This window comes from Leptodactylus fuscus, chromosome 4, assembly GCF_031893055.1.
Source record: "Leptodactylus fuscus isolate aLepFus1 chromosome 4, aLepFus1.hap2, whole genome shotgun sequence".
Classification (NCBI taxonomy): domain Eukaryota; kingdom Metazoa; phylum Chordata; class Amphibia; order Anura; family Leptodactylidae; genus Leptodactylus; species Leptodactylus fuscus.
Genome location: NC_134268.1, coordinates 67,889,593 through 67,916,882, shown reverse-complemented (window position 1 = coordinate 67,916,882; position 27,290 = coordinate 67,889,593). Strand labels below are relative to the sequence as shown.

The window sequence follows — 27,290 nt, the reverse complement described above, 5'->3', positions numbered from 1 at the left end:
GGAGCCTCTAACCAGCAGAGTTGGGGGAAATCAGGGTGGAGGGAGCCTAGTATTAGCAGAATTGTGCAACGCTTATGGTGGATGAGTATGAGGATGCGGAGGAATTGGAGAGGTTGAGTACAGACATGGAGTTTCATGTTGGGGTGCTTTACACAGGTGGGCACAAAAATGACGGCTCTACCCAGTGGTGGTTCATTTTTATCAAAGTGAGCCGGTCGGCACTCTCAGCTGACAGACGGGTGCGCTTGTCAGTGATGATGCCACCGGCTGCACTGAACACCCTCTCAGATAGGACGCTGGCGGCAGGACAGGACAGCACCTCCAAGGCATATAGGGCAAGTTCAAGCCACAGGTCCAACTTCGACACCCAATACGTGTAGGGCGCAGAGGGGTCGGAGAGGACAGGGCTGTGGTCGGAAAGGTATTCCCGCAACATGCGCCTATACTTCTCACGCCTGGTGACACTAGGACCCTCCGTGGCGGCACTTTGGCGAGGGGGTGCCATCAAGGTGTCCCAGACCTTAGACAGTGTGCCCCTCGTTTGTGTGGACCGGTGAGAACTTGGTTGCCTACTGGAGGAACTGCCCTCCCTGCCGCCAACGTCACATGCTGGAAACATCTCCATCATATTCTGCACCAATTGCCTGTGGCAAGCATTGATGCGATTGGCCCTCCCCTCTACCGGAATAAAAGACGAGATGTTGTTTTTATACCGGGGGTCAAGGATAGCAAAGATCCAGTACTGGTTGTCCTCCATGATTTTGACAATACGCTTGTCAGTTGTAAAGCACCCCTACATGAACTCAGCCATGTCTGCCACAGTGTTAGTTGGCATGACTCCTCTGGCCCCACCGGAAAGTTCAATCTCCATTTCCTCCTCATCCTCCATGTCTACCCATCCGCGCTGCAACAATGGGACGATTCGAAGTTGCCCGGAAGCCTCCTGTATCACCATCACATCATCGGACAACTCTTCTTCCTCCTCCTCCTCCTCCTCCTCCATTAAACGCAGTGAAGCGGACAGATGTGTGGACCTACTCTCCAGCTGTGACGGATCGGATGCTATCCCTAACTCCTCTGTGTGATCTGAGTTATCCCTGATGTCAATCAGGGATTCTCTCAGAACACACAAGAGCGGGATTGTAAGGCTCACCATCGCATCCTCAGAGCTCACCCTCCTTGTGGACTCCTCAAAGACCCGTAGGATGTCACAAAGGTCTCTCATCCATGGCCACTCATGGATGTGAAACTGAGGCAGCTGACTTTGTGGCACCCTAGGGTTTTGTAGCTGGTATTCCATCAAAGGTCTCTGCTGCTCAACCACTCTATTCAACATCTGAAACGTTGAGTTCCAGCGTGTGGGGACGTCGCACAAAAGCCGGTGTTGTGGCACATGCAGGCGTTGCTGGAGAGATTTTAAGCTAGCAGCGGCTACTGTCGACTTGCGAAAGTGGGCGCACATGCGCCGCACTTTCACCAGTAGCTCTGGAACATTGGGGTAGCTCTTTAGGAAACGTTGCACCACTAGGTTGAAGACGTGGGCCAGGCATGGAACATGTTGGAGTCCGGCAAGCTCCAGAGCTGCTACCAGGTTCCGGTCGTTATCACAAACGACCATGCCTGGGCCCAGGTGCAGCGGCTCAAACCATATTGCCGTCTCATCGAGGAGGGCATCCCTCACCTCGGAGGCAGTGTGCTGTCTGTCCCCCAAGCTGATCAGCTTCAGCACAGCCTGCTGACGTCTACCAACGCCAGTGCTGCAACGTTTCCAACTCGTAGCTGGGGTCAATCTAACAGCGGAGGAGGAGGCGGTGGCGGAGGAGGAGGCGGTAGAGGAGGAGGAGGAGGGGGGTGTTCTTCTCGTGTCCCTGCCAGGAATGTTAGGCGGGGAGACGAGGTACACCGGGCCAGTTTGGGAAGCAGTCCCAGCCTCAACTACATTCACCCAGTGTGCCGTCAGTGAAATGTAGCGTCCCTGTCCGCATGCACTTGTCCACGCGTCGGTGGTCAAGTGGACCTTTGTGCAAAGCGCGGAACTAAGGGCCCGCCTGATGTTGAGTGACACGTGCTGGTGCAAGGCGGGGACGGCACACCGGGAGAAGTAGTGACGGCTAGGGACGGCATAGCGAGGTGCCGCAGTTGCCATCAGGTCCAGGAAGGCGGGAGTTTCAACAAGCCGGAACGCCAACATCTCCTGGGCCAGCAGTTTAGCGATGTTGGCGTTCAAGGCTTGCGCGTGTGGGTGGTTAGCAGTGTATTTCTGCCGCCGCTCCAATGTCTGAGAGATGGTGGGTTGTTGTAAAGAAGCGCCTGATGGTGCCTTTGATGGTGCAGGAGAAGGAGATAAGACAGGAACAGGGGAGGATGAGGGAGAAGTCAACAAAGTGGCGGAGGCAGATGAAGTGGTGTCCTGGCTCGTCCTCTGGAGTGCATCGCCAGCACAGTCAGCAGTGGCAGTGGCAGAGGCAGTGGCAGAGGCAGTGGCAGTGGCGTGAACGGCAGGCGGCCTTTGTCCTGCCGTTGCTGCCTGCCACTGATTCCAGTGCTTGGATCCCAAATGACGGCGCATTGAAGTGGTGGACAGGTTGCTCTTCTCAGAGCCCCTAATCAATTTCGAGAGGCAAATTGTGCAGACAACACTATATCTGTCCTCGGCGCATTCCTTGAAAAAACTCCACACCTTCGAGAAACGTGCCCTCGAGGTGGGAGTTTTTCGGGGCTGGGTACGAACTGGAACATCTTGAGAGATTCCGGGTGTGGCCTGGCTTCGCCTAAGCTGCTGACCTCTGCCTCTAGCTACCCTTTTTGGTGCTGCACCTGCCTCAACATCCACACTACTTTCCCCGCTTGACATCCCCCCTGTCCAGGTCGGGTCAGTGTCCTCATCATCCACCACTTCCTCTTCCAACTCCTGTCTCATCTCCTCCTCCCGCACAATGCGCCGGTCAACTGGATGCCCTGACGGCAACTGCATCACATCATCGTCGATGAGGGTGGGTTGCTGGTCATCCACCACCAAATCGAACGGAGATGGAGGAGACTCTAGTGTTTGAGCATCTGGACACAGATGCTCCTCTGTTAGGTTCGTGGAATCGTGACGTGGAGAGGCAGGTTGAGGGACAATGAAAGGAGCGGAGAACAGCTCTGGGGAGCAGGGACAGTTTGGGTTATTGTTCTGTAAAGCTTCGGAATTTTGGGAGGAAGGAAGACAAGACTAGGACAGCATGGCTCAACATGCGGCATGGAAGAGAAACCTACATGGAAATGCGGACTTCTTCGTTCAAGGAGATGATTTCTGGCGTCAATTGCTGATGTGTGAAGATGCTACAGCTGACTGGTATTTCTTTCTATTACTGTGGACACGTGGGACACTGTTACAACCTGGGAACCTACCATCACCCACCTACCCCAGGAGTTATGGAAGCTTGGCAAGAGAGCAGCACCATGTATACCTGGATGGTCTCTGACTTCCTTGGGGCAGTAGAACACTGTGGTAAGGAGGAGGAGGAGGGCTTGTGATGAAGGACATTTGGGGCATTTGTTGTGGTTAAAAGGACAATAGTGCTGATGCAAGATACCGAAGTATCAGCTGTGAGCAGGAGATCTCACCACCTACCAAAGGAACTGCCACATGTTATCATGATAGCTGCATATGTCCCCCACCTCTGCAAAAATTTCTGCTTGTTATATCCACATGCTGTGACCCCCCTCCTCGTGTCCTACAACCAAGTCGGCTGTATTATTATTATTATTATTATTATAATTATTATTATTAACATCAATCTGCACAGAGAACTAAATGATCCTGCAGTATGTCTGTGTTTCTTTCTTTTTTAGTTGCTATGATTCCTAGGATTTCTCTATCTGCCATGAGCTTCTATGTGTTTCTCTCTTGTTATATACTACTGTACCATCTATGAAACTGTATCACTGAAATTTCCCCATTGTGGGACTATTAAAGGAATATCTTATCTTATCTTATCTTAATAGGAGGAGAGGAGGCAGAGTCTGACTGGCTGCTGGACAATGTGCTGTAAGCGTTCTCTGACAGCCATTGCAAGACCTGTTCCTGGTTCTCGGGCCTACTAAGGTTTGTACCCTGCAGTTTAGTTAATGTGGCAAGCAACCCTGGCACTGTGGAGTGGCGCAATGCTTGCTGCCCCACAGGAGTAGGCACGGGACGCCCTGTGGCTTCACTGCTACCTTGCTCCCCAGAACCATTCCCCCGACCTCGCCCACGGCCTCGTCCACGTCCCTTTCCGGGAGCCTTGCGCATTTTGAATTCCTAGTTAGAAATTGGCACTGTATACCAGTAGTAAAAATTGTGGGTGCACGTAACCCCAATATATTCTTTGAATTACCAGTCAGAAACTGGCACTATATGGCAGTAGCAAGAAATGAGGGTATTTGTATTCCCAATATATTCTTTGAATTCCCAGTCAGACAATGGCACTGTATACCAGTAGTAAAAATTGTGGGTGCACGTAACCCCAATATATTCTTTGAATTACCAGTCAGAAACTGGCACTATATGGCAGTAGCAAGAAATGAGGGTATTTGTATTCCCAATATATTCTTTGAATTCCCAGTCAGACAATGGCACTGTATACCAGTAGTAAAAATTGTGGGTGCACGTAACCCCAATATATTCTTTGAATTACCAGTCAGAAACTGGCACTATATGGCAGTAGCAAGAAATGAGGGTATTTGTATTCCCAATATATTCTTTGAATTCCCAGTCAGACAATGGCACTGTATACCAGTAGTAAAAATTGTGGGTGCACGTAACCCCAATATATTCTTTGAATTACCAGTCAGAAACTGGCACTATATGGCAGTAGCAAGAAATGAGGGTATTTGTATTCCCAATATATTCTTTGAATTCCCAGTCAGACAATGGCACTGTATACCAGTAGTAAAAATTGTGGGTGCACGTAACCCCAATATATTCTTTGAATTACCAGTCAGAAACTGGCACTATATGGCAGTAGCAAGAAATGAGGGTATTTGTATTCCCAATATATTCTTTGAATTCCCAGTCAGACAATGGCACTGTATACCAGTAGTAAAAATTGTGGGTGCACGTAACCCCAATATATTCTTTGAATTACCAGTCAGAAACTGGCACTATATGGCAGTAGCAAGAAATGAGGGTATTTGTATTCCCAATATATTCTTTGAATTCCCAGTCAGACAATGGCACTGTATACCAGTAGTAAAAATTGTGGGTGCACGTAACCCCAATATATTCTTTGAATTACCAGTCAGAAACTGGCACTATATGGCAGTAGCAAGAAATGAGGGTATTTGTATTCCCAATATATTCTTTGAATTCCCAGTCAGACAATGGCACTGTATACCAGTAGTAAAAATTGTGGGTGCACGTAACCCCAATATATTCTTTGAATTACCAGTCAGAAACTGGCACTATATGGCAGTAGCAAGAAATGAGGGTATTTGTATTCCCAATATATTCTTTGAATTCCCAGTCAGACAATGGCACTGTATACCAGTAGTAAAAATTGTGGGTGCACGTAACCCCAATATATTCTTTGAATTACCAGTCAGAAACTGGCACTATATGGCAGTAGCAAGAAATGAGGGTATTTGTATTCCCAATATATTCTTTGAATTCCCAGTCAGACAATGGCACTGTATACCAGTAGTAAAAATTGTGGGTGCACGTAACCCCAATATATTCTTTGAATTACCAGTCAGAAACTGGCACTATATGGCAGTAGCAAGAAATGAGGGTATTTGTATTCCCAATATATTCTTTGAATTCCCAGTCAGACAATGGCACTGTATACCAGTAGTAAAAATTGTGGGTGCACGTAACCCCAATATATTCTTTGAATTACCAGTCAGAAACTGGCACTATATGGCAGTAGCAAGAAATGAGGGTATTTGTATTCCCAATATATTCTTTGAATTCCCAGTCAGACAATGGCACTGTATACCAGTAGTAAAAATTGTGGGTGCACGTAACCCCAATATATTCTTTGAATTACCAGTCAGAAACTGGCACTATATGGCAGTAGCAAGAAATGAGGGTATTTGTATTCCCAATATATTCTTTGAATTCCCAGTCAGACAATGGCACTGTATACCAGTAGTAAAAATTGTGGGTGCACGTAACCCCAATATATTCTTTGAATTACCAGTCAGAAACTGGCACTATATGGCAGTAGCAAGAAATGAGGGTATTTGTATTCCCAATATATTCTTTGAATTCCCAGTCAGACAATGGCACTGTATACCAGTAGTAAAAATTGTGGGTGCACGTAACCCCAATATATTCTTTGAATTACCAGTCAGAAACTGGCACTATATGGCAGTAGCAAGAAATGAGGGTATTTGTATTCCCAATATATTCTTTGAATTCCCAGTCAGACAATGGCACTGTATACCAGTAGTAAAAATTGTGGGTGCACGTAACCCCAATATATTCTTTGAATTACCAGTCAGAAACTGGCACTATATGGCAGTAGCAAGAAATGAGGGTATTTGTATTCCCAATATATTCTTTGAATTCCCAGTCAGACAATGGCACTGTATACCAGTAGTAAAAATTGTGGGTGCACGTAACCCCAATATATTCTTTGAATTACCAGTCAGAAACTGGCACTATATGGCAGTAGCAAGAAATGAGGGTATTTGTATTCCCAATATATTCTTTGAATTCCCAGTCAGACAATGGCACTGTATACCAGTAGTAAAAATTGTGGGTGCACGTAACCCCAATATATTCTTTGAATTACCAGTCAGAAACTGGCACTATATGGCAGTAGCAAGAAATGAGGGTATTTGTATTCCCAATATATTCTTTGAATTCCCAGTCAGACAATGGCACTGTATACCAGTAGTAAAAATTGTGGGTGCACGTAACCCCAATATATTCTTTGAATTACCAGTCAGAAACTGGCACTATATGGCAGTAGCAAGAAATGAGGGTATTTGTATTCCCAATATATTCTTTGAATTCCCAGTCAGACAATGGCACTGTATACCAGTAGTAAAAATTGTGGGTGCACGTAACCCCAATATATTCTTTGAATTACCAGTCAGAAACTGGCACTATATGGCAGTAGCAAGAAATGAGGGTATTTGTATTCCCAATATATTCTTTGAATTCCCAGTCAGACAATGGCACTGTATACCAGTAGTAAAAATTGTGGGTGCACGTAACCCCAATATATTCTTTGAATTACCAGTCAGAAACTGGCACTATATGGCAGTAGCAAGAAATGAGGGTATTTGTATTCCCAATATATTCTTTGAATTCCCAGTCAGACAATGGCACTGTATACCAGTAGTAAACATTGTGGGTGCACGTAACCCCAATATATTCTTTGAATTACCAGTCAGAAACTGGCACTATATGGCAGTAGCAAGAAATGAGGGTATTTGTATTCCCAATATATTCTTTGAATTCCCAGTCAGACAATGGCACTGTATACCAGTAGTAAAAATTGTGGGTGCACGTAACCCCAATATATTCTTTGAATTACCAGTCAGAAACTGGCACTATATGGCAGTAGCAAGAAATGAGGGTATTTATAACCCCAATATATTCTTTGAATTCCCAGTCAGACAATGGCACTGTATACCAGTAGTAAAAATTGTGGGTGCACGTAACCCCAATATATTCTTTGAATTACCAGTCAGAAACTGGCACTATATGGCAGTAGCAAGAAATGAGGGTATTTGTATTCCCAATATATTCTTTGAATTCCCAGTCAGACAATGGCACTGTATACCAGTAGTAAAAATTGTGGGTGCACGTAACCCCAATATATTCTTTGAATTACCAGTCAGAAACTGGCACTATATGGCAGTAGCAAGAAATGAGGGTATTTGTATTCCCAATATATTCTTTGAATTCCCAGTCAGACAATGGCACTGTATACCAGTAGTAAAAATTGTGGGTGCACGTAACCCCAATATATTCTTTGAATTACCAGTCAGAAACTGGCACTATATGGCAGTAGCAAGAAATGAGGGTATTTGTATTCCCAATATATTTTTTGAATTCCCAGTCAGACAATGGCACTGTATACCAGTAGTAAAAATTGTGGGTGCACGTAACCCCAATATATTCTTTGAATTACCAGTCAGAAACTGGCACTATATGGCAGTAGCAAGAAATGAGGGTATTTGTATTCCCAATATATTCTTTGAATTCCCAGTCAGACAATGGCACTGTATACCAGTAGTAAAAATTGTGGGTGCACGTAACCCCAATATATTCTTTGAATTACCAGTCAGAAACTGGCACTATATGGCAGTAGCAAGAAATGAGGGTATTTATAACCCCAATATATTCTTTGAATTCCCAGTCAGACAATGGCACTGTATACCAGTAGTAAAAATTGTGGGTGCACGTAACCCCAATATATTCTTTGAATTACCAGTCAGAAACTGGCACTATATGGCAGTAGCAAGAAATGAGGGTATTTGTATTCCCAATATATTCTTTGAATTCCCAGTCAGACAATGGCACTGTATACCAGTAGTAAAAATTGTGGGTGCACGTAACCCCAATATATTCTTTGAATTACCAGTCAGAAACTGGCACTATATGGCAGTAGCAAGAAATGAGGGTATTTATAACCCCAATATATTCTTTGAATTCCCAGTCAGACAATGGCACTGTATACCAGTAGTAAAAATTGTGGGTGCACGTAACCCCAATATATTCTTTGAATTACCAGTTAGAAACTGGCACTGTATACCAGTAGTAAAAATTGTGGGTGCACGTAACCCCAATATATTCTTTGAATTACCAGTCAGAAACTGGCACTATATGGCAGTAGCAAGAAATGAGGGTATTTATAACCCCAATATATTCTTTGAATTCCCAGTCAGACAATGGCACTGTATACCAGTAGTAAAAATTGTGGGTGCACGTAACCCCAATATATTCTTTGAATTACCAGTCAGAAACTGGCACTGTATACCAGTAGTAAAAATTGTGGGTGCACGTAACCCCAATATATTCTTTGAATTACCATTCAGAAACTGGCACTATATGGCAGTAGCAAGAAATGAGGGTATTTGTATTCCCAATATATTCTTTGAATTCCCAGTCAGACAATGGCACTGTATACCAGTAGTAAAAATTGTGGGTGCACGTAACCCCAATATATTCTTTGAATTACCAGTCAGAAACTGGCACTATATGGCAGTAGCAAGAAATGAGGGTATTTGTATTCCCAATATATTCTTTGAATTCCCAGTCAGACAATGGCACTGTATACCAGTAGTAAAAATTGTGGGTGCACGTAACCCCAATATATTCTTTGAATTACCAGTCAGAAACTGGCACTATATGGCAGTAGCAAGAAATGAGGGTATTTGTATTCCCAATATATTCTTTGAATTCCCAGTCAGACAATGGCACTGTATACCAGTAGTAAAAATTGTGGGTGCACGTAACCCCAATATATTCTTTGAATTACCAGTCAGAAACTGGCACTATATGGCAGTAGCAAGAAATGAGGGTATTTGTATTCCCAATATATTCTTTGAATTCCCAGTCAGACAATGGCACTGTATACCAGTAGTAAAAATTGTGGGTGCACGTAACCCCAATATATTCTTTGAATTACCAGTCAGAAACTGGCACTATATGGCAGTAGCAAGAAATGAGGGTATTTGTATTCCCAATATATTCTTTGAATTCCCAGTCAGACAATGGCACTGTATACCAGTAGTAAAAATTGTGGGTGCACGTAACCCCAATATATTCTTTGAATTACCAGTCAGAAACTGGCACTATATGGCAGTAGCAAGAAATGAGGGTATTTGTATTCCCAATATATTCTTTGAATTCCCAGTCAGACAATGGCACTGTATACCAGTAGTAAAAATTGTGGGTGCACGTAACCCCAATATATTCTTTGAATTACCAGTCAGAAACTGGCACTATATGGCAGTAGCAAGAAATGAGGGTATTTATATTCCCAATATATTCTTTGAATTCCCAGTCAGACAATGGCACTGTATACCAGTAGTAAAAATTGTGGGTGCACGTAACCCCAATATATTCTTTGAATTACCAGTCAGAAACTGGCACTATATGGCAGTAGCAAGAAATGAGGGTATTTGTATTCCCAATATATTCTTTGAATTCCCAGTCAGACAATGGCACTGTATACCAGTAGTAAAAATTGTGGGTGCACGTAACCCCAATATATTCTTTGAATTACCAGTCAGAAACTGGCACTATATGGCAGTAGCAAGAAATGAGGGTATTTATAACCCCAATATATTCTTTGAATTCCCAGTCAGACAATGGCACTGTATACCAGTAGTAAAAATTGTGGGTGCACGTAACCCCAATATATTCTTTGAATTACCAGTCAGAAACTGGCACTATATGGCAGTAGCAAGAAATGAGGGTATTTGTATTCCCAATATATTCTTTGAATTCCCAGTCAGACAATGGCACTGTATACCAGTAGTAAAAATTGTGGGTGCACGTAACCCCAATATATTCTTTGAATTACCAGTCAGAAACTGGCACTGTATACCAGTAGTAAAAATTGTGGGTGCACGTAACCCCAATATATTCTTTGAATTACCAGTCAGAAACTGGCACTATATGGCAGTAGCAAGAAATGAGGGTATTTATAACCCCAATATATTCTTTGAATTCCCAGTCAGACAATGGCACTGTATACCAGTAGTAAAAATTGTGGGTGTATATAGCCCCAATTCTATTGCTAGGGGACTTGCAGGGTATTTCTGGGGTGAAGGTGGGGGGGCACACCGTTGGAACGGGTATCGGGGGTATATATCGGGTATACGGGAATACACTGACAGTGTATTCCATTCAGGATCCTGGGAAAGCTGGGTTGCGGCGATTGAGCCCGTCAGTGCCACGTTACACTGACAAGCTTCTCCCTGGAATTTAGCTCTTACAAGAGCTGTTGTGGTTGTCTTCTCCTTCCTATCCTAGCCTGTCCCTGCCTACCCAGAATCTAAGCCCTAGCTAGCTGGACGGAAACCTCCGTCCTCGGTGAATTGCAAGCTCAGAATGACGCGAACCTGGGCGGCGCTGTTCTTTTAAATTAGAGGTCACATGTTTTCGGCAGCCAATGGGTTTTGCCTACTTTTCTCAACGTCACCGGTGTCGTAGTTCCTGTCCCACCTACCCTGCGCTGTTATTGGAGCAAAAAAGGCGCCAGGGAAGGTGGGAGGGGAATCGAGTAATGGCGCACTTTACCACGCGGTGTTCGATTCGATTCGAACATGCCGAACAGTCTAATATCCGATCGAACATGAGTTCGATAGAACACTGTTCGCTCATCTCTATTTATTACTTTATTTGAAATTGCTTCACTTACTTATTATAATACCTCCAGCTAATCTAATTTTGATGAGAAGACGTCATCTTTAGTAGGCTCTGTAAAATAGCTAGAATTACTCTGCTACCTATGGACAGCGGGACTGAGCTACTGAGCATGTGAATGACCACCAGCTCTTATGCATGAGGTGGAGAATAAAATACACCAGTAGGTACCAAAAAATATGTAACCACAATAGTTAATACATGGGACATTTTTTTAAATGATTCCAGTTGAAATTTTTTTTATATTTTGCCAGATGTAGCAGGGTAAATTAGTCTTCTTGTTGGACAGCCCCTTGGAGAGTTGGTGGAATTTCTGCTTTTCAATCATGTGCACTGTCTGATGGCTGTTTTCAGTGGGTGAGGCTCTAGATCAAGGTTATGAGAGGTTTTTATGTATTTTTTGGAATGTGTTTCCCGTTTGGATTTCTGTCTGTCTGCATAACAGCTTTTTTCTGTTTCCATGTCCCTTATTCTTATATCTTTTCCATACCTTTGTTACTGCCTTTGTGGCTCTATGCCGGCAATTTTTGTCTTACTTTTGTCACTTTTCTCACTTGTGTTATAATATAAATAACATGTCTCCTCTTCTAATGATATTATTGGGGATTTTACTTAGAGAAGCTGTTCTCACACACCTTTTAGTTGCTCACACTTTATCTTGACTGTTTTGCTTGTTGTACTTGCACAGGTTTAATATTAATAACTTACCTTGTCTATAGGCCTTCCCATGTTAAACTATAAAGCCCTCCTTCCATATTTACCTTATAAAATCCACAAAGATTACAGGTTTTCTTTTACAATTACTGTATATCTTTATCCACTGAGCAGTATGCCGAGTTCTGTAGGTAGCTACAAGTAAATGGTGCTAGGGCACAGGCAGTAGTGCTCGGAACAGAGTATCACTGCGCGTGCACAGGATTTGAAGCGCAGGAGCGAGACAACAGAGGATGGAGGCGATTCCAGCAAGTGCAGAGGAGGAGGGAATAACATAAGCCACGGAGGAGAGTGAAAGAGGTATGACACAAGGGGTGCTCACTGGCTCTGGGGAACGCCCAGGGTGCTCGGTGAGCCTCATTAGCCTGTCGGTTTTACTGATTCTTAAGAAAAACGGCAGGGGGGGGGGGGATATTTGGAAAAACTGGGGGCAGCACCTTTCTAAAGGCTATTCAGCCTTATGATTAGCTCAAAACACGTTTTGTCAATGATAGAGCCCCTTTAATATTCATCAGTGGTTCATGATATACATGTGTATGTATATATATATATATATATATATATATATATATATATATATATATATATATATATACACACACACACATATATATATGCTTTATAGAGAGCTATCCATAAATATCTTAAAACAACACATCATGTATACATATTTACCGGTAACTGTAACATCCTTTTCACTGAAGTCAATGCATTCTATAAGGTTATCAGTGAACAGCATATACATTTTTATAAAGTACAGCAATTGTTTTATAAATTCTGCCTTCCAGAAAATGAAATCAATGCTACAATATATATGTATATTTATCCAAAAACTACAAAATCGTTCAAAAACATAAAAGCCCCATACAGCTACATCAATGGAAAAGTAAGCTGTTGGAATATGTAGAAGCATTAGCTAGTAAGAAAGACAACTAACTCCATGTCTCCCATATACTGTAAAGCTGACAGCGGTTGAGGCTCCATGTTGTGGAAACGCAGCTTTTTTTGTTGCAGATTTTACTGCAGTTTTTTGAGCCAAAGACAAGAATGGCTACAAAAGGAATGGGAAATATATAGAAAGTTCTTATAGTTCTATCTTCTGCTCAATCCACTCCTGGATATGGCTCAAAAAAAAAAAAAGCTACGTTTCCGCAACAAGGGACTTTAGCCTGAAAATGATTTTAGATTAAGTGATATAAATACCATGTTCTTATAAGACTTCAGAATAAAACGTGGACCGCTTACAATCATACCGCTCCTGACCTTCCAGCCGCCTCCTTCTGCCAGATCATAAACTATTTACAAGGGCTGAGAATTTACTACTGTCCCCTGGCATGAATAACGGCGTGAAGTCATTGGAGAAAAATGTAATTTTCTTTATATATAACAACAATCTGAGATTTGTAACATTAGGGCCAGTAGCACTGAAGGAATATGAGAACCTGATACAAAGTGAAGGGGCCCTTCAACAAAAGCCAGATGTGAACTAAATATCACAGAGCTCACTATTACACATGACAGGTCTTTACCAAGAGCATGTGCCTGGTATCATCTCCCCACACACTGAAGACAATGCACATTGTTTTATAGCACCATCCTGCAAGCACAAGACTTGTATGGGAATCCCTGCACATAGTAAAACAATAGTGACTACATAGAGCACTACACACAAGAGCCTGCCAAGGGCATCTGGTGTCCATCAGCCTCTCCTCCACCATACATACAGAGCACTAGCTTTCATCTACTCCCTTTCAATGTTCCACGACCATGAGTCCCATAGGGCAGTGTAATACAATAGGGCACAAACTTAAAGGAGTTATCTGGTTTCTAACATTGATGGGCTATAGGCACTGCAGTACCCGCACTCACCACTACAGTTTGTACGGAAAGTGAGCAGTGCAACACACGGCACGTAAACAATGGCGAACCAAAACTAAACAATGTGAATTGTGCTGTCTCAGTACTGGTCACCTGAGAGGGTCCCAGGTGTCGGACCCCCACAGATCTAATATTGATGACCTATCCTAAGCATAGGCCATCAATCTTAGAAACTGGATACCCCCTTAGTGTAAATGCTGGTCACCTTTAAAAATATTTTTTATGGTCCGCATACTATTGACGGAGCAGTGTTTTGTGTTTAAGATCTTCTCTTAGGTAAATCCAAACAGAAAGTTGGACTTATGTCAGCCATTCTGGAGGCCAATGAAGTTTTCATTTGTCTCCCAGTCAGAGAACATATACAAGTATGAATTCTAGCATTCCCTATGGCTCTATGGCTGTTAAAGAGTCTGCTACCTCCCCCATATTCAATTGGCACCACCACATTACAGTGATAAATAACATCCCTTTATTATTTATGTAACTTTTGTACATTTGATGAAAAAAAACGTTGAAGTTTTATGCAAATTAGGCAGCTGGTGCACTGGAGGCGGGCCTTCAATTCCATGCAGCACAGCGGAAAACCATTTGCCATCTGCTAATGCTTTGTATTTGGCAGGAACACCGCTTTAAGAATAAGACGATTGCTATCTTCTTCCCCATGTTACACAGACTCCAGTGGTAATGCATTTAATGTAGCTTTGCATAATGCTGTATAAAGTGATGTGGTATACAGATAATGCTTTATCTTAAAAGGCTAAAAGGTTTATACCAGACCAACCTTTCCTAGCAGCACTTTGTCCCATATTGTGTAGTATACTATCAGCTGAAATATGCACAGTCATGTGTACAAGATTAGTAGTCTTCTTAACCTACCCATAAACATGCATTCACTGCTTGTCCAATCATGCATATTTATTCAGTAGGGGAGAGGGAGAGAAGCTGCCACCAGTTTAGGGTTACAATCAAATATACCCAATCCTCATTTCCCCAGGAGATTCCCATGCCTTAAAGTTATAACAATGAGTCATAAATGAACAGTACAGGTGAATATAAGATACATTGTAATATATGTTTTGTAAGTGTAAGCAATAAGCCTACTTCTACATTTGTCAGACTGAGTTACTTTTTACATATTAGTCTATGGAGAGGGGAGGGGGTGGAGGTATCTGCTGGAAATCACACACATTGCATCTGTTACTCTCTGTTACATTGTGAGCCAGGAAGCTTTACTGACTCTAATGGATCTTCAGGATATGACTCTATCAGTGCCCAAAATAAGGAAATAAATCAATTAACCAGCCAGCAGCAGCCTCCTCCTCCCCTTCCCCTAGAATCCTATGTGTAATCTGGATAGACAGATCTCACTGTAAACAAACAGTCTGTAGATAAAGAGGAGAACAGCCTAATAAGTGGAGAAGAAAACAGACTTATAAGATATATTATGCTAACAGATGCTAACATATCCACACTTGATAAAGGAGCAAAGGACCCCGAAACGTGTAGTGTAGATATGTGATTTGATCTTTCTACAAGACACTCCATAGATACAGTTTGGATTGTGCTGCTGCTGAACACCCATAGCCTGTGTGGCTAATACGCTGTTTATGGGAGTCGTGCCTGGTCACAAAATGGTTTGCTTGGTGCTTTCCCTTTTTTGTATTTTCTAAGGTATAAATTAGGGCTGGGCAATTAAACAAAAAATAACCAAAATTGAAAGTCAACTCAATTAATCCTTGTGAACTTTCCCCATACAGATTATCTCAATTATTTAGCATCCATGCCATCCTATCACAGACTGCCATTGGCTGAAGGATATGTCACTGACTGTACACCATCCCCACTATCCAATCAGGATTGGCATATAAATAGTGGGAGTGTCATGTAAACATAATTGATCATTAATCATAATTGTTGTAAAATATCCAATAATCGTGATTTTCATTTAGGTCATAATCATCCAGCCTTAGTATAAATGCCACTGAAAAAGGACAGGGGACATTTCAGCCCACATAAAGAGTTTTCTTTGGATTCAAAGCCATTGAGAAAAACCACCACAGTGCAACAAAAATATAAAAACCCAATACAGCATACCAAAATCATTAGAGCAAAAGTAAAGGACACATACAGTACTGCAGTGTATGTGAGATCTCTATACAAGCATAGGCCAAGTGTAAACTGTAACCTGATTTCCCAGGAGATTTCAGGAGTTACACAAAACAGATATGTGGAATTTTATGCAGTTCTGTAGAAATTACCAGCAAAATGTTACATTTTATTTAAGAGAGAATTTAAAGAATGCTCTATAGGAAAACTCCATTTGTTCCTTCATATTATTAACAATCCCTAAGTATCTGAAGAATAAGAATAAGAAGAATTTTATGAAGAATAACAAAAAACATGTGACAATAAGGGCTAGTTCACACGGGCATAGAGGGGTCGGATTATGGCGCGTAATCCACGTCATAATCCGCCCCTCACAATGGTGGTCTATGTAAACCGCCAGGCGGGCTGCCCTATCTTCAGGCGGATTCCGCGGTTCGTTGAGCCATGCGTCCGCAACCTTTGGAATCTGCCCATTCATTTGAGCCTACTCCAGAGGGGGAAGCCGCGACGGCCGGAAGCCGCAACAGTCATGGCAGGTGGGTTTTGACCCAAAAGTGACGCGGCTCCCCGTGTCACTCTCGGTGCCAAAATCCGCCTTTATGCTCCACGTGTGAACTAACCCTTAGGCAGCCACAATCTCTATTTTTGGGTTTCACAACAACATGGTAGTTGCAATGGCAGGTTTTTGCTACAAAATTACTTCAGTAGATTTAGTAGTGTCGCCATTCCACTTGTCAATTAAACATGACGGAAAGATATTTCAGAAAGTATAAGCCCAGCCTAAATCATGATGAAAAGCTGGAGTCATCATTGGGACAACTTTCTGAATCGTGAATGCCCTAAAATAAGTAATGGCAAAAAAATGGTTGTGCCGAATAGGTACCCAACCAACCATATTGGCAATTGATAATGAGAGTCTATATATACAGTATATATATATATATTGTTTTGTCATGGAGACTGTTATTTCAATCATTTAGCATTTTCATCTTTTTGGGTTTTTTGTAGTATGCAGAGTCAGACAAAAGCCCTATAGTTCCTCTAACGCAGGAAAAAAGCTATTGATAGATTTCCTATGAAAGTAAGTACGGTATGCATTTGATTAATGATGAAATATTGATACTTGTATAAAATAATTTTAAATATTTAATTTTTTTAATTTTTTTTTTTTTAAAGCCGGAGTCACAAAACTGGCTCTGACTCTTACTTTGTGTATACCATAGCACAGTCTGACATGTACATTTCATTCTAGCTTTATTTTTCTTCAGTTTCTATAATTTTCTAACTATCCATATTCTTTTGAATTAAGTAATAAATAAATATCAGATTATTATTACAGATTACTATTCTTCCTGTGAAAAATGATAATTCAATGGAATCTGGATAGAGCCCATGATAACTAAAAAGGATATTTTGATGAAAACACTGTAACAAATCAGTCAGAATCAGATGCTGTTCACACTAGTGTCATGACTTCTGATCTGTTTAGAAAAATCCCTTATAGATCCTATTGACTTATAACTGTCCATTCAATTGCTCTTGTGTTTCTTGATAATAAAAATAGAGTTTCAGTCTTTGGTGTTCTTGCAAGAATGGAAACCTGAGAAAATGGAGCTTTAACGTCTTTTATTTCTTTATGGTCAGGTTCTGTAGCTCTCGGGCGGCTAAATAACCAAATGAACCTAAGTCGACTGATTCTCCTTTCATACTATTATTGAACGTGCTTTTATGTTGTAACGTATAATAATAATAAAATGCTGTGTAAACAGAGTACAATGACAGAGTTCAGACTTTGCAATTTCAGCCTTCAAAGAAAGCTCATGAAGGATAAAGTACTAAGGTCAATCATCTACTTTCCATTTCCTATGATGAGCCATATCCTGGGGAAACATTACAACCTAGAAACTAGTACACAGTAACAGATCTGTTGTAGGGTATATATATATATATATATATATATATATATATATATATATATATATATATATATATATATATACTGCAGAATTTCTGTTATACACAGTACAATATAATATGGCATGTGTATATCAATGTACGGTATTCAGAATAAAGATGGAGCTGCTTTCATTTCTAGATTTTGCTATAAGAATGTAAAAATGAACATAAGATCTGTCACATGATGAAGACAAGCCAAGCCTGACACACCCCAATGGGGTATATTTGGTTTCCTTCAACATGCCCATTATTTTATATGCATAACAGCATGATGCGCTATTCTGTCCAATGCCAATATGAACTTAGTATTACATATCTGTCATATTTCTAGAAATATATTTATACTATAGACAGTAGCATATCATTCATAAACAAACACCGTCTGCATCATACTGTATTTATAGAAAGATATGTAGCATACATAAAGCAGCATATCAAACATACAGCCACATATCTATCTATACAAAAAATTCCTATCATACAAATAGAAATATTTGTAATATTTATATAGAAAGTAGCATATCATACAAACTGCAACATGTCTATAATATATACAACATACTTAGGCCCGGTTCACATCTGCGTTCGGTAATCCGTTTGGGGAGTCCGCATCAGGACCCCCCCAAACAGAATACCGAACGCATTGACAAGCGGTGAGCAGTGAAAACACACGGACCCCATAGATTATAATGGGGTCTGTGTGCTTACCCTCACCTGACCCCATAGGTCGGGAGAGAGTACAGGTACCTGTTGCTATGAACTGAATAATATGCCATAAACACAGCACTGACTTCAGAGCTGAGAGGATATCAGTTATAATACACTGATAATACAGTAGTTGTGAATGGTGAAAACCACTGTCATTAGATGCCACTATCTTTGTGCCCCTTCCTCACTGGCATTTCCATAGTGTGATTGTGGGGTGCTGATGCATTGTCATAATGAATGGAGGCTTGCTGAAGACCCATACATCACAAGCTAAGAAGTAATACTCAGTCTGATAGACTTTCACTTAGTAAAACATAATAAATTGCAATTACGCCCCCAGTTTAATAAAATAGTAAAAAAAAAAAAAAAAAGCTTTAAAAATATATAATAAAAATATGAAATAAATAAAAGTTCTAAATCACCTCCTGTCCCTAGAATATATATATAAAAGTAGAAAATCATATATCATAAACCACCGGGTTTTTTTTTCAATAAAAGGTGATCTAAGCAATAGATATTCCCCAAAATGGTACAACTAAAAAGTACTTCTGGCTCCGCAAAAAAAAAAACACTCTATGCGTCCCCGTACAGCTGCAGGGTCACCTGTCAATGTGGCCTTGCAGCTGTTGCAAAACTACAACTCCCATATATTAAATATTTTACCATTTTTTGCTTCAAAATTTTTTTTCCCTATTTTCCTCCTCTAAAACCTAGGTGCGTCTTATAGTCCAGTGCATCTTATAGTCCGAAAAATACGGTAAGCCCTCACATAGCTCAGATGATGGAAAAATAAAAAAGTAATGGCTCTATGGCGGTGCTAAAACCAATAATTATTGATAAATAAGTCGATTTATTCTGCAAACATAGTACAACATAAAATATTGTCCATTGCCCAATGCACCACGCAAAAAAAAATGGCGAAACAGACTTTTTTTTTTTGCTATCCTGCTAAGAAAGAGTTAAATTTGATCAAAAACTTTTTTTTTTTTTTTTTTTTTTCAAAATAGTAAATTAGAAAAGTTCAACACGTGCAAAAAACAAGGCCTCATGCGTCAACATTAATATGAATAAGTTGTGGTAGATTTTAAAATGTGACAATGGAAAAAGCAAAAAAAAAAAAAAAAGACCATACCCTTAAGTATCAAACTGGGCCCTAAACTCATGTCCTAAAGGTGTGAAAGACAATCAATCATGTTTGCTAACCCTGTGACTATATATCATGGAACTCCGAAACCTTTCTTACTTCTTATACTCAGACATTTTCTTACCGATTTTTGAGTTAATATTGGAATTAGTAATACATAAGATCGACCTTCACATTCCACTGCCACTGATATGACATACACAAGACATGACACATAACCAGAGCCTCACCTGTTAATAATTATTACAACAAAGACCAAAACTACAGTAATAACCACAACCCAAGGTTTATTACTTGGATATTTGGTGCTCAGGTGGAATAACTTTATATATAAAATAATACACATTATTTATTATGAAAATCATCATTTATGCGATATAGCACCACCTCTCCCATCAGCACCATGGACAGAGGCTTAGAAATAAAAAGATGGTGGTTATTTTACATAGCTGCCCTCAGACTATGTCCTACTGTATACGGAAGAGAAGACGAAAGAAGGACATACAGTCCCAAAAGGTTGAAATATTCAACATATACAACAATAATTATGAAAAACGTTTTTTTATTCATGAAAAATTCATATTAAAAAACATATATACACAAAATATGAAGAACAAGACACAGAACACCAAAATTCAAAAGAACCGGACAACCCACAGAAACGGGCATCCAACTGTAAAATCACCATAAACAGAATAAATATAGGTCTTGGCATTGAGGTTGTTGCTGATTGCCTATACAGATATAACTAGACTTGTTCCGGAAGAAGGCCGGTCACGTGGCCGAAACGCGCGTCGGGTTGGGATCCCCCACAGACGCCGGCTCTTGTGAATCACCTTATAATGGGTAAGAGATACATTTTTCTTGCGTCGGTATGTTACTGAGACGTATGCTATAGGTCTATGCTGGATACATACCCTATACTTGCCTTACATGAGTGATATGGCTTATTTGACTTTGTGATAGAATGCTATATAGTGTTGATAGCATATTTTTTCAATATTGAAATGCCCTTTACCCTACTTCTGATTACGTTTATTTACTATAAGATGGGGGAGGGCATATGACTGAGCATATACAAGTCTAGTTATATCTGTATAGGCAATCAGCAACAACCACAATGCCAAGACCTATATTTATTCTGTTTATGGTGATTTTACAGTTGGATGCCCGTTTCTGTAGGTTGTCCGGTTCTTTTGAATTTTGGTGTTCTGTGTCTTGTTCTTCATATTTTGTGTATATATGTTTTTTAATATGAATTTTTCATGAATAAAAAAACGTTTTTCATAATTATTGTTGTATATGTTGAATATTTCAACCTTTTGGGACTGTATGTCCTTCTTTCGTCTTTACTTCTAGTTTTCTCGGTTGAAGTATGCTTTTCACGATTGGGCTGATTTATGAGAGTTAATTATGTGTATTTGACTGTATCGGAACTCTCCTGTGCTATGCTTGTTTTCTGTATACGGAAGAGAATGGGGCTGAGCTACTATATCACACACAACCTGAGGCAGGTATGACGCTGTTGTTTGGAAGAAAGAAACCATTGTTTTCTAATCCGAGACAACACCTAGGGGGCCAAAGGATAGGCCATCAATATTATAGTTGTAGACGTCTAACTCTAGGCACCTTGGAAAGTCAGCTGTTTGAAGGGAGAGCAGTGCTCACACAAGAAATGCCGTCATGATCATGGATGACATTCGTTTCCCCAATGTAACACTGCCACGCACTGTGATGGCATTTTGTATATATCAGCACTGAAGGGGCTGCAGTGCTCATGTGAGTGCTCGGCCCATTCCAACAGCTGATCTTCAGGAGTGGCCTGTCGTCATGTTTATCTGGCTGGAAGACCCCTTTAAACAATTTATTAATTATACAAGAATCAAAACACATTTATAAGTGATATCAGCACTGCTTACCTGTCCAAGGTCAATGGTGACATTGACTTCATTGTATTTCAAGCCCAGAGATAATGGGGGACTTTGCCACCATCGCTCGGTGCCATCAATGGCATTGGAAGCAGGATGTGCTTTATTAGGATCCGAAGAGTCACAGAAATCACAAGGCTGCCCCTGTGAAGGAAAAAAAAAATAGAACATGAAGGACATTTTTTTTTCTCATTTACTATTGTTCATTCATAAATATTTCAGAAACTCCACCAACTGTAGCTGGAATAATTTTCTCTAGCCCCTATCATTCCCAGGCAATCATTTCTGCCAGATTTCCCATATACTAATAAGGCTTCCTACTATCAGGTGGGGATCCTAGATGGTCTGCTCCAGTCCAGGATCCCCCACCTAACAGGAAGGAGCCTAATTAGCATATTGGGTGCTGAAACTAACAGCACCGATTGCTCGGGAAAGGTGGGGACTAGGAAAAAAATTCCAAGTGAGCCAGAATCAGTGGAGTAACAATTATTCAAGGGTACAAAGAATTTGAGTTGTTGGAGATGATAAGAGGTCTAGCTCAAAGTACAGCACTTTATTAAAACTTTTCCTCATGGCATGACTGGAGGCTTAGGCCCTCTCTTCTGGTCAATAGAGGGTGTTCTAACTATGGGTCAGTCTATGGAATCAGTAAGCCAAACTTCCAGCTCTGGATTCAACTCCAACTCCAATTACAACTCTGACTCCTTTAAGAAGGGCTGACTGTTAAAAATTTCTCATCTACAGAAAAACAAAAGCTATAGAGATAGAAATACTTCCCACCAATCCATTCTGGATAAAGAAAAAGTTGACAGCTGACATAGTCGGACCAGGCAACTATCTAAATGAAAGTGACCAAAAACAGTGTTTGGAGCTTTATAAAGGCATCAAAAGAATGAAATATTTTCTAGGTGGCAGCTGTCATTCTACAGGACTGTGCTGATGGTACTGAAGAAGAATCATGGCTGAAAGAACATTGGTCACTTCATACAAATTAGAATTAAAGCGAGGCGTCCACTAATAAAACCATACTAGGCTGAGATGTTGCAGAAATGTAGCTTTAACTTGTTGCAGATTTTGCTGCATTTTTTTGAGCCAAAGCCAAAAGTGGATTGAGAAGAAGGGAGACATATAAGAACTTACTTTGTTTCCCATATTTTTTGTAGCAACTAGTAAGTTTGGCTAAAAAAAAAAAAATGCACCAACATCTGCAACAAAAAAAAGCAGCTTTTCCGCAATGTGTGGCTTCATCCTTACAGAGTCACCTCAACTTCTGAAAGAGATTTCAGCCTACGCCATGAAACTGAAGATTCTTGCAGAGTAGGCTCAGACAGTAGCAGCTAAAAAAGTGCTAGTTATTATGATGATAGGACAAGAACAGACCACAAAAATGACTATTTTGCACTGACGCAAATGATACAGAATAATCCAAACTATGTTAACAAGGACCACAATGTGTTGTGAAGGTGATAGAATTGCTCAGTAAGAAATATTACTGAAAGTTTCAAGAATGCTTTCACACTTACAGGTTTTGTCGGATTTATAGGATCCACACCTGATTTTGGCTTTCAAAAGTACATTAGCAAAACCTGGAAATGCGACAGCACCCTAAGGTGCCAGTACATGCCCAAGCCAGTGTAAGCCACATTAGGTTACTGCTAATTGCCAGGCTGCACCTGCATTTGCTGTCTTAATGTGCAGATCAGCAGTCAGTGAGAGTCCTTATACAATTAGCCTTGCTCCTTGAGGGTGCATTCACATGGTACAACTGTGTGCAGTAGGGTTGAGCGATCGGCATCGGAAAAGATTGGATCCCGATTGGATTCCGATCCTGCCTAAAAAAGATTGGGAACGGAATTCCGATACCGACTAGTGTTAGAAATGCTGGGAGAAGGCGAGGCTTGTGGCTTAGGAGAGTGTGGGTGGGTACTGAGAGGGGAGATGTGAGTGATGCACTCACGTCTCCCCACCCACACTCTCCTAAGCCACAACAAGTCCCGCCTACTACCATCATCTCTAACACTAGCCTGGGAGGTGGTGGCGTGAACGGCACTCTGAAGGCATGTCAATGAGAGAGGACCGGACTGAGAAGAACGGGGAGCGGCAGCGAATCTGTGCAGGTAAGCGGACACCAGTGGGGGATAAGTAGCTGGGGATATTTTTTTAATCACTGCACAGCGTGGAGTCCAAAAATTGAAACAATTTTTGGACTCCATGCTGTATGGTGAATAGGATCGTTTTTAAAAACCGATCTTCGATAATTAAAAAAAATCCCATTGACTTGCATTGGGATCAGAATTGGGATCGGGCTTGGGTTCAGATGGAAAATGATCGGAAATTGGATTTTAAAGACAATCCTGAAATTTCAAGTTTGGCTCAAACCTAGTGTGCAGTTAAAACTATATCATAACTGAAATAAACTGATTTCAGCTATGATGCTCTTTTGATGCTATTTTTTATATTACAGGTGAAACATGTTCAATAAATGTGTTACCTCTGTAAAATAAAGAAACTGCATCAACACCCAATGTGCTATTTCATGAGAAATAGAAATTTAGTATCCTGCCATGTTTAGTAATGAGCAGCCATAGGTTTGTGCTATAACTTACACCAATTTCTAAATTCTAATAAATACGGTGGACACACCGAAATCCTGCACCCTCACACTTAACCCTTTTCAAAAGTATATAGTCAAAAATTTTAGCCCAAATATGCCCCAAATCTAGTGGCATAAATCATTATAATTTTCCTTATGACTACATACGTCAGATTGTCATCTGACACTTTAATGTCACTCATAATGGAGTTGGTTTTCCTATCTGACGTTCCAATGGTCTTGGAGAAACTCTATAAAACAGCAAATGTAAAAAGCAAACAATGAAGCACAAGTATGCAGAAGAGAATGTTGGAAGTGTCCAATTTCCAGGGTTTGACAAGAAAAGCCGCCCCACTGTATTATTATAAGTGAGTACATGATGAGGCATGAAAGCTCGAAAAACAGAACGAGACTCTGAATCACAGTTATATATAAAGACAGCATAGACTGAGTAGTGTGAGCTTATCAGAGCGATCCTCCAGCCAACAAAAACACCCTTATCTCATGAGTCACAAAATAATAACTTTATCTGTTCTACCCAAGCAGATCCTACTTTCCATCTGAGACACATATAGCAGACTTTTCCATGTCACAGCTTTATAAGGCGCACACTGCAGTAGTGGTGCTGTACAAACCTGCGCAAAAATAGTCAATGCAATAGAGTGATCAAGTTCTTTAGTAAGGGGCAGATGTAGGAAACATTCCCAGAGCGGCTTCTATGGGACACCAGGGTCACAGTAACACAGCTATGATCACAAATACTATTTTTTTACATACATTTTTTCAATCTTGTCTTATACTCCTTAAAATTAATTTGAGAATGCATAAAACCCTAACATACAGAGATGGGACAGAGGGTGTGATTTGAGACAAAAGAACATATCCTATAATACAGATGGCTCCAGCCTAAAGACTATGTTCCTAGTAAAGTTCCCTGACAAACATATAGGTATAATATCTAAAGATGACAAACACTTTCAATAGCTATTGGCCAACAGTAACTTGTCTTGACCCCACATACACATGCACTCTTAGCATGGGTTATAAATATGGAGAGGGGAGTAAGTAGCTGGCAGACACCTATGAAATGGTTCACTGTATTAGCCTGGAACTGAAGGATCTGACATGTAAAATTCAACATGTCTGGTGCTCATTTTCCCTGAGATCATCTTTTGGGGTAGAGATGGGACACTGCGATGGACATCAGATAATTGATGGGTTCAGTAAGCATTGATTCTGCCAACTATCTGATGCATATAAAGTGTCCCATTTCTCCCTCCGCAGATAATGTAAGAGGAAAGAGGGATTGAACATGGTGAATTTTATATACCAGATCTATTTGTTCTCAGGGGTAATACAGTCACCTCTAAAGATGTCAGGCAGATGCTTTCTACCCTTTCTCCATTTAAAACCCATGTATAGACACTTTAACTGCTTGGTATCTGTACTGTAGTATCTAAAATAATCCTTTAATAGTCCTACAGTGGGGAAATTTCAGTGTGTTACAGCAGCATGGTAATACAGATACAGGAAAATACACAGTAATATATTACGGAACGAGACACACATAAGCTGAGAATAATACAAGGAATCCATAGCAGCTAAGGAAGAAAAGAAAGAAGGAAGACTTCAGGATCATTTAGTTTTCTGTGCGGAGTGATCTTAGCTTGGTCTGCTGTAGATTGGGAGGAAGGACCTGCGATATCGCTCCTTCTCACACTTGGGGTGAAGCAGTTGATCACTTACAGAGCTACCAAGTGCCGTCAAGGTCTCATACATGAGGTAGTATTTATACTCCAGAATGGAGGTCCCCACATACAGTATCCTTCTGTCACCCACCACCTGTACTAGGTCCAGGGTATTCCCAGGACAGAGCTGGCCCTTCTAATCAGCCTGTCAAGTCTATTTCTGTCCCTGGTTGATATACTGCTCCTCCAGCAGGCCACTCCAGAGAAGATGGCTGAAGCAACCACAGAGTTGAAAAAGGCCCAAAGAAGTGGCCCCTGAAGCCTTCTGAGCAGGTAGAAACTGCTGTGAATAGAATACAATTAGTGAAATACCAAGCATTTACCTGGTCCAAGGAGACCATAAAATTCATATATATGACCTGAGCCATGTTTCTCACTAAGATATATGGAGGGTCCATGTACACAGCACAGTCACGTCCATGAACCCTGTACAGCAGTAAACAGAGTCTATGTAAAGATATGTCCACACTTCGCTGATATCTAATTTGGTAAAAAATTCCAACTGGCCTTGATAACAATTCATTACAATATCACAAAAACCTTAAAAAGCTGCAATTCAGTCTCCCCATTGCCTGGTCACACATATACACATATACCATGTTTCCCCCGAAAATAAGACAGTGTGTTATATTAAATTTTGGTCCTAAAGATATGTTATGTTTTATTTTCAGGGGATGTCTTATTTTATTTTTGTGTGCTGCTGCCACCACTGCGCTACGCTGAGATTTGTTTGCTGCGCAAAAACTGAATGAAGAAAAACATTGGAGCCGGCTGAACGCTGTGTGCAATGTTCCATGTGCACAGGAAAGTCGGCTGTTGTTGTGATACCGTACGTTGTATCCACTGTTCCTGCTGCTGTGGGATGAGCTGGGTGAGTGGAAACCCCCCCCCCCCCATATGATGCTTAGTGTATGCACAGCGGGCATCTCCCAGCTCATCCTACAGCGGCAGGAGAAGTGGATACAACATATCGCAGCGGTGTTCCTGTGCACATGGAACATCGCACTCAGTGTTCAGCTGTCTGAAATGCTTTTCTTCATACAATCTTTGCGCAGAAAGATTATTATTATTGGGGGATGTCTTACTTTCAGGGGGTACTTTATATTAGGCAATTCAACAAAACCTCTGCTATGTCTTACTTTCTGGGGATGACTTATTT

At 41.0% G+C, this 27,290-nt stretch overlaps 1 protein-coding gene across 2 annotated transcripts in view; it reads right to left on the bottom strand.

The window, feature by feature from the left end:
* The window catches only part of LAMA3 (laminin subunit alpha 3), a 166,430-nt gene that overhangs the window by 124,660 nt on the left and 14,480 nt on the right, over window positions 1–27,290 (bottom strand). For both annotated transcript variants that reach the window (XM_075270593.1, XM_075270594.1), the window contains exon 2: window positions 21,782–21,934. In XM_075270593.1, the coding sequence (XP_075126694.1) occupies window positions 21,782–21,934 (153 nt within the window). The remainder of the gene's footprint in view (window positions 1–21,781; window positions 21,935–27,290) is intronic.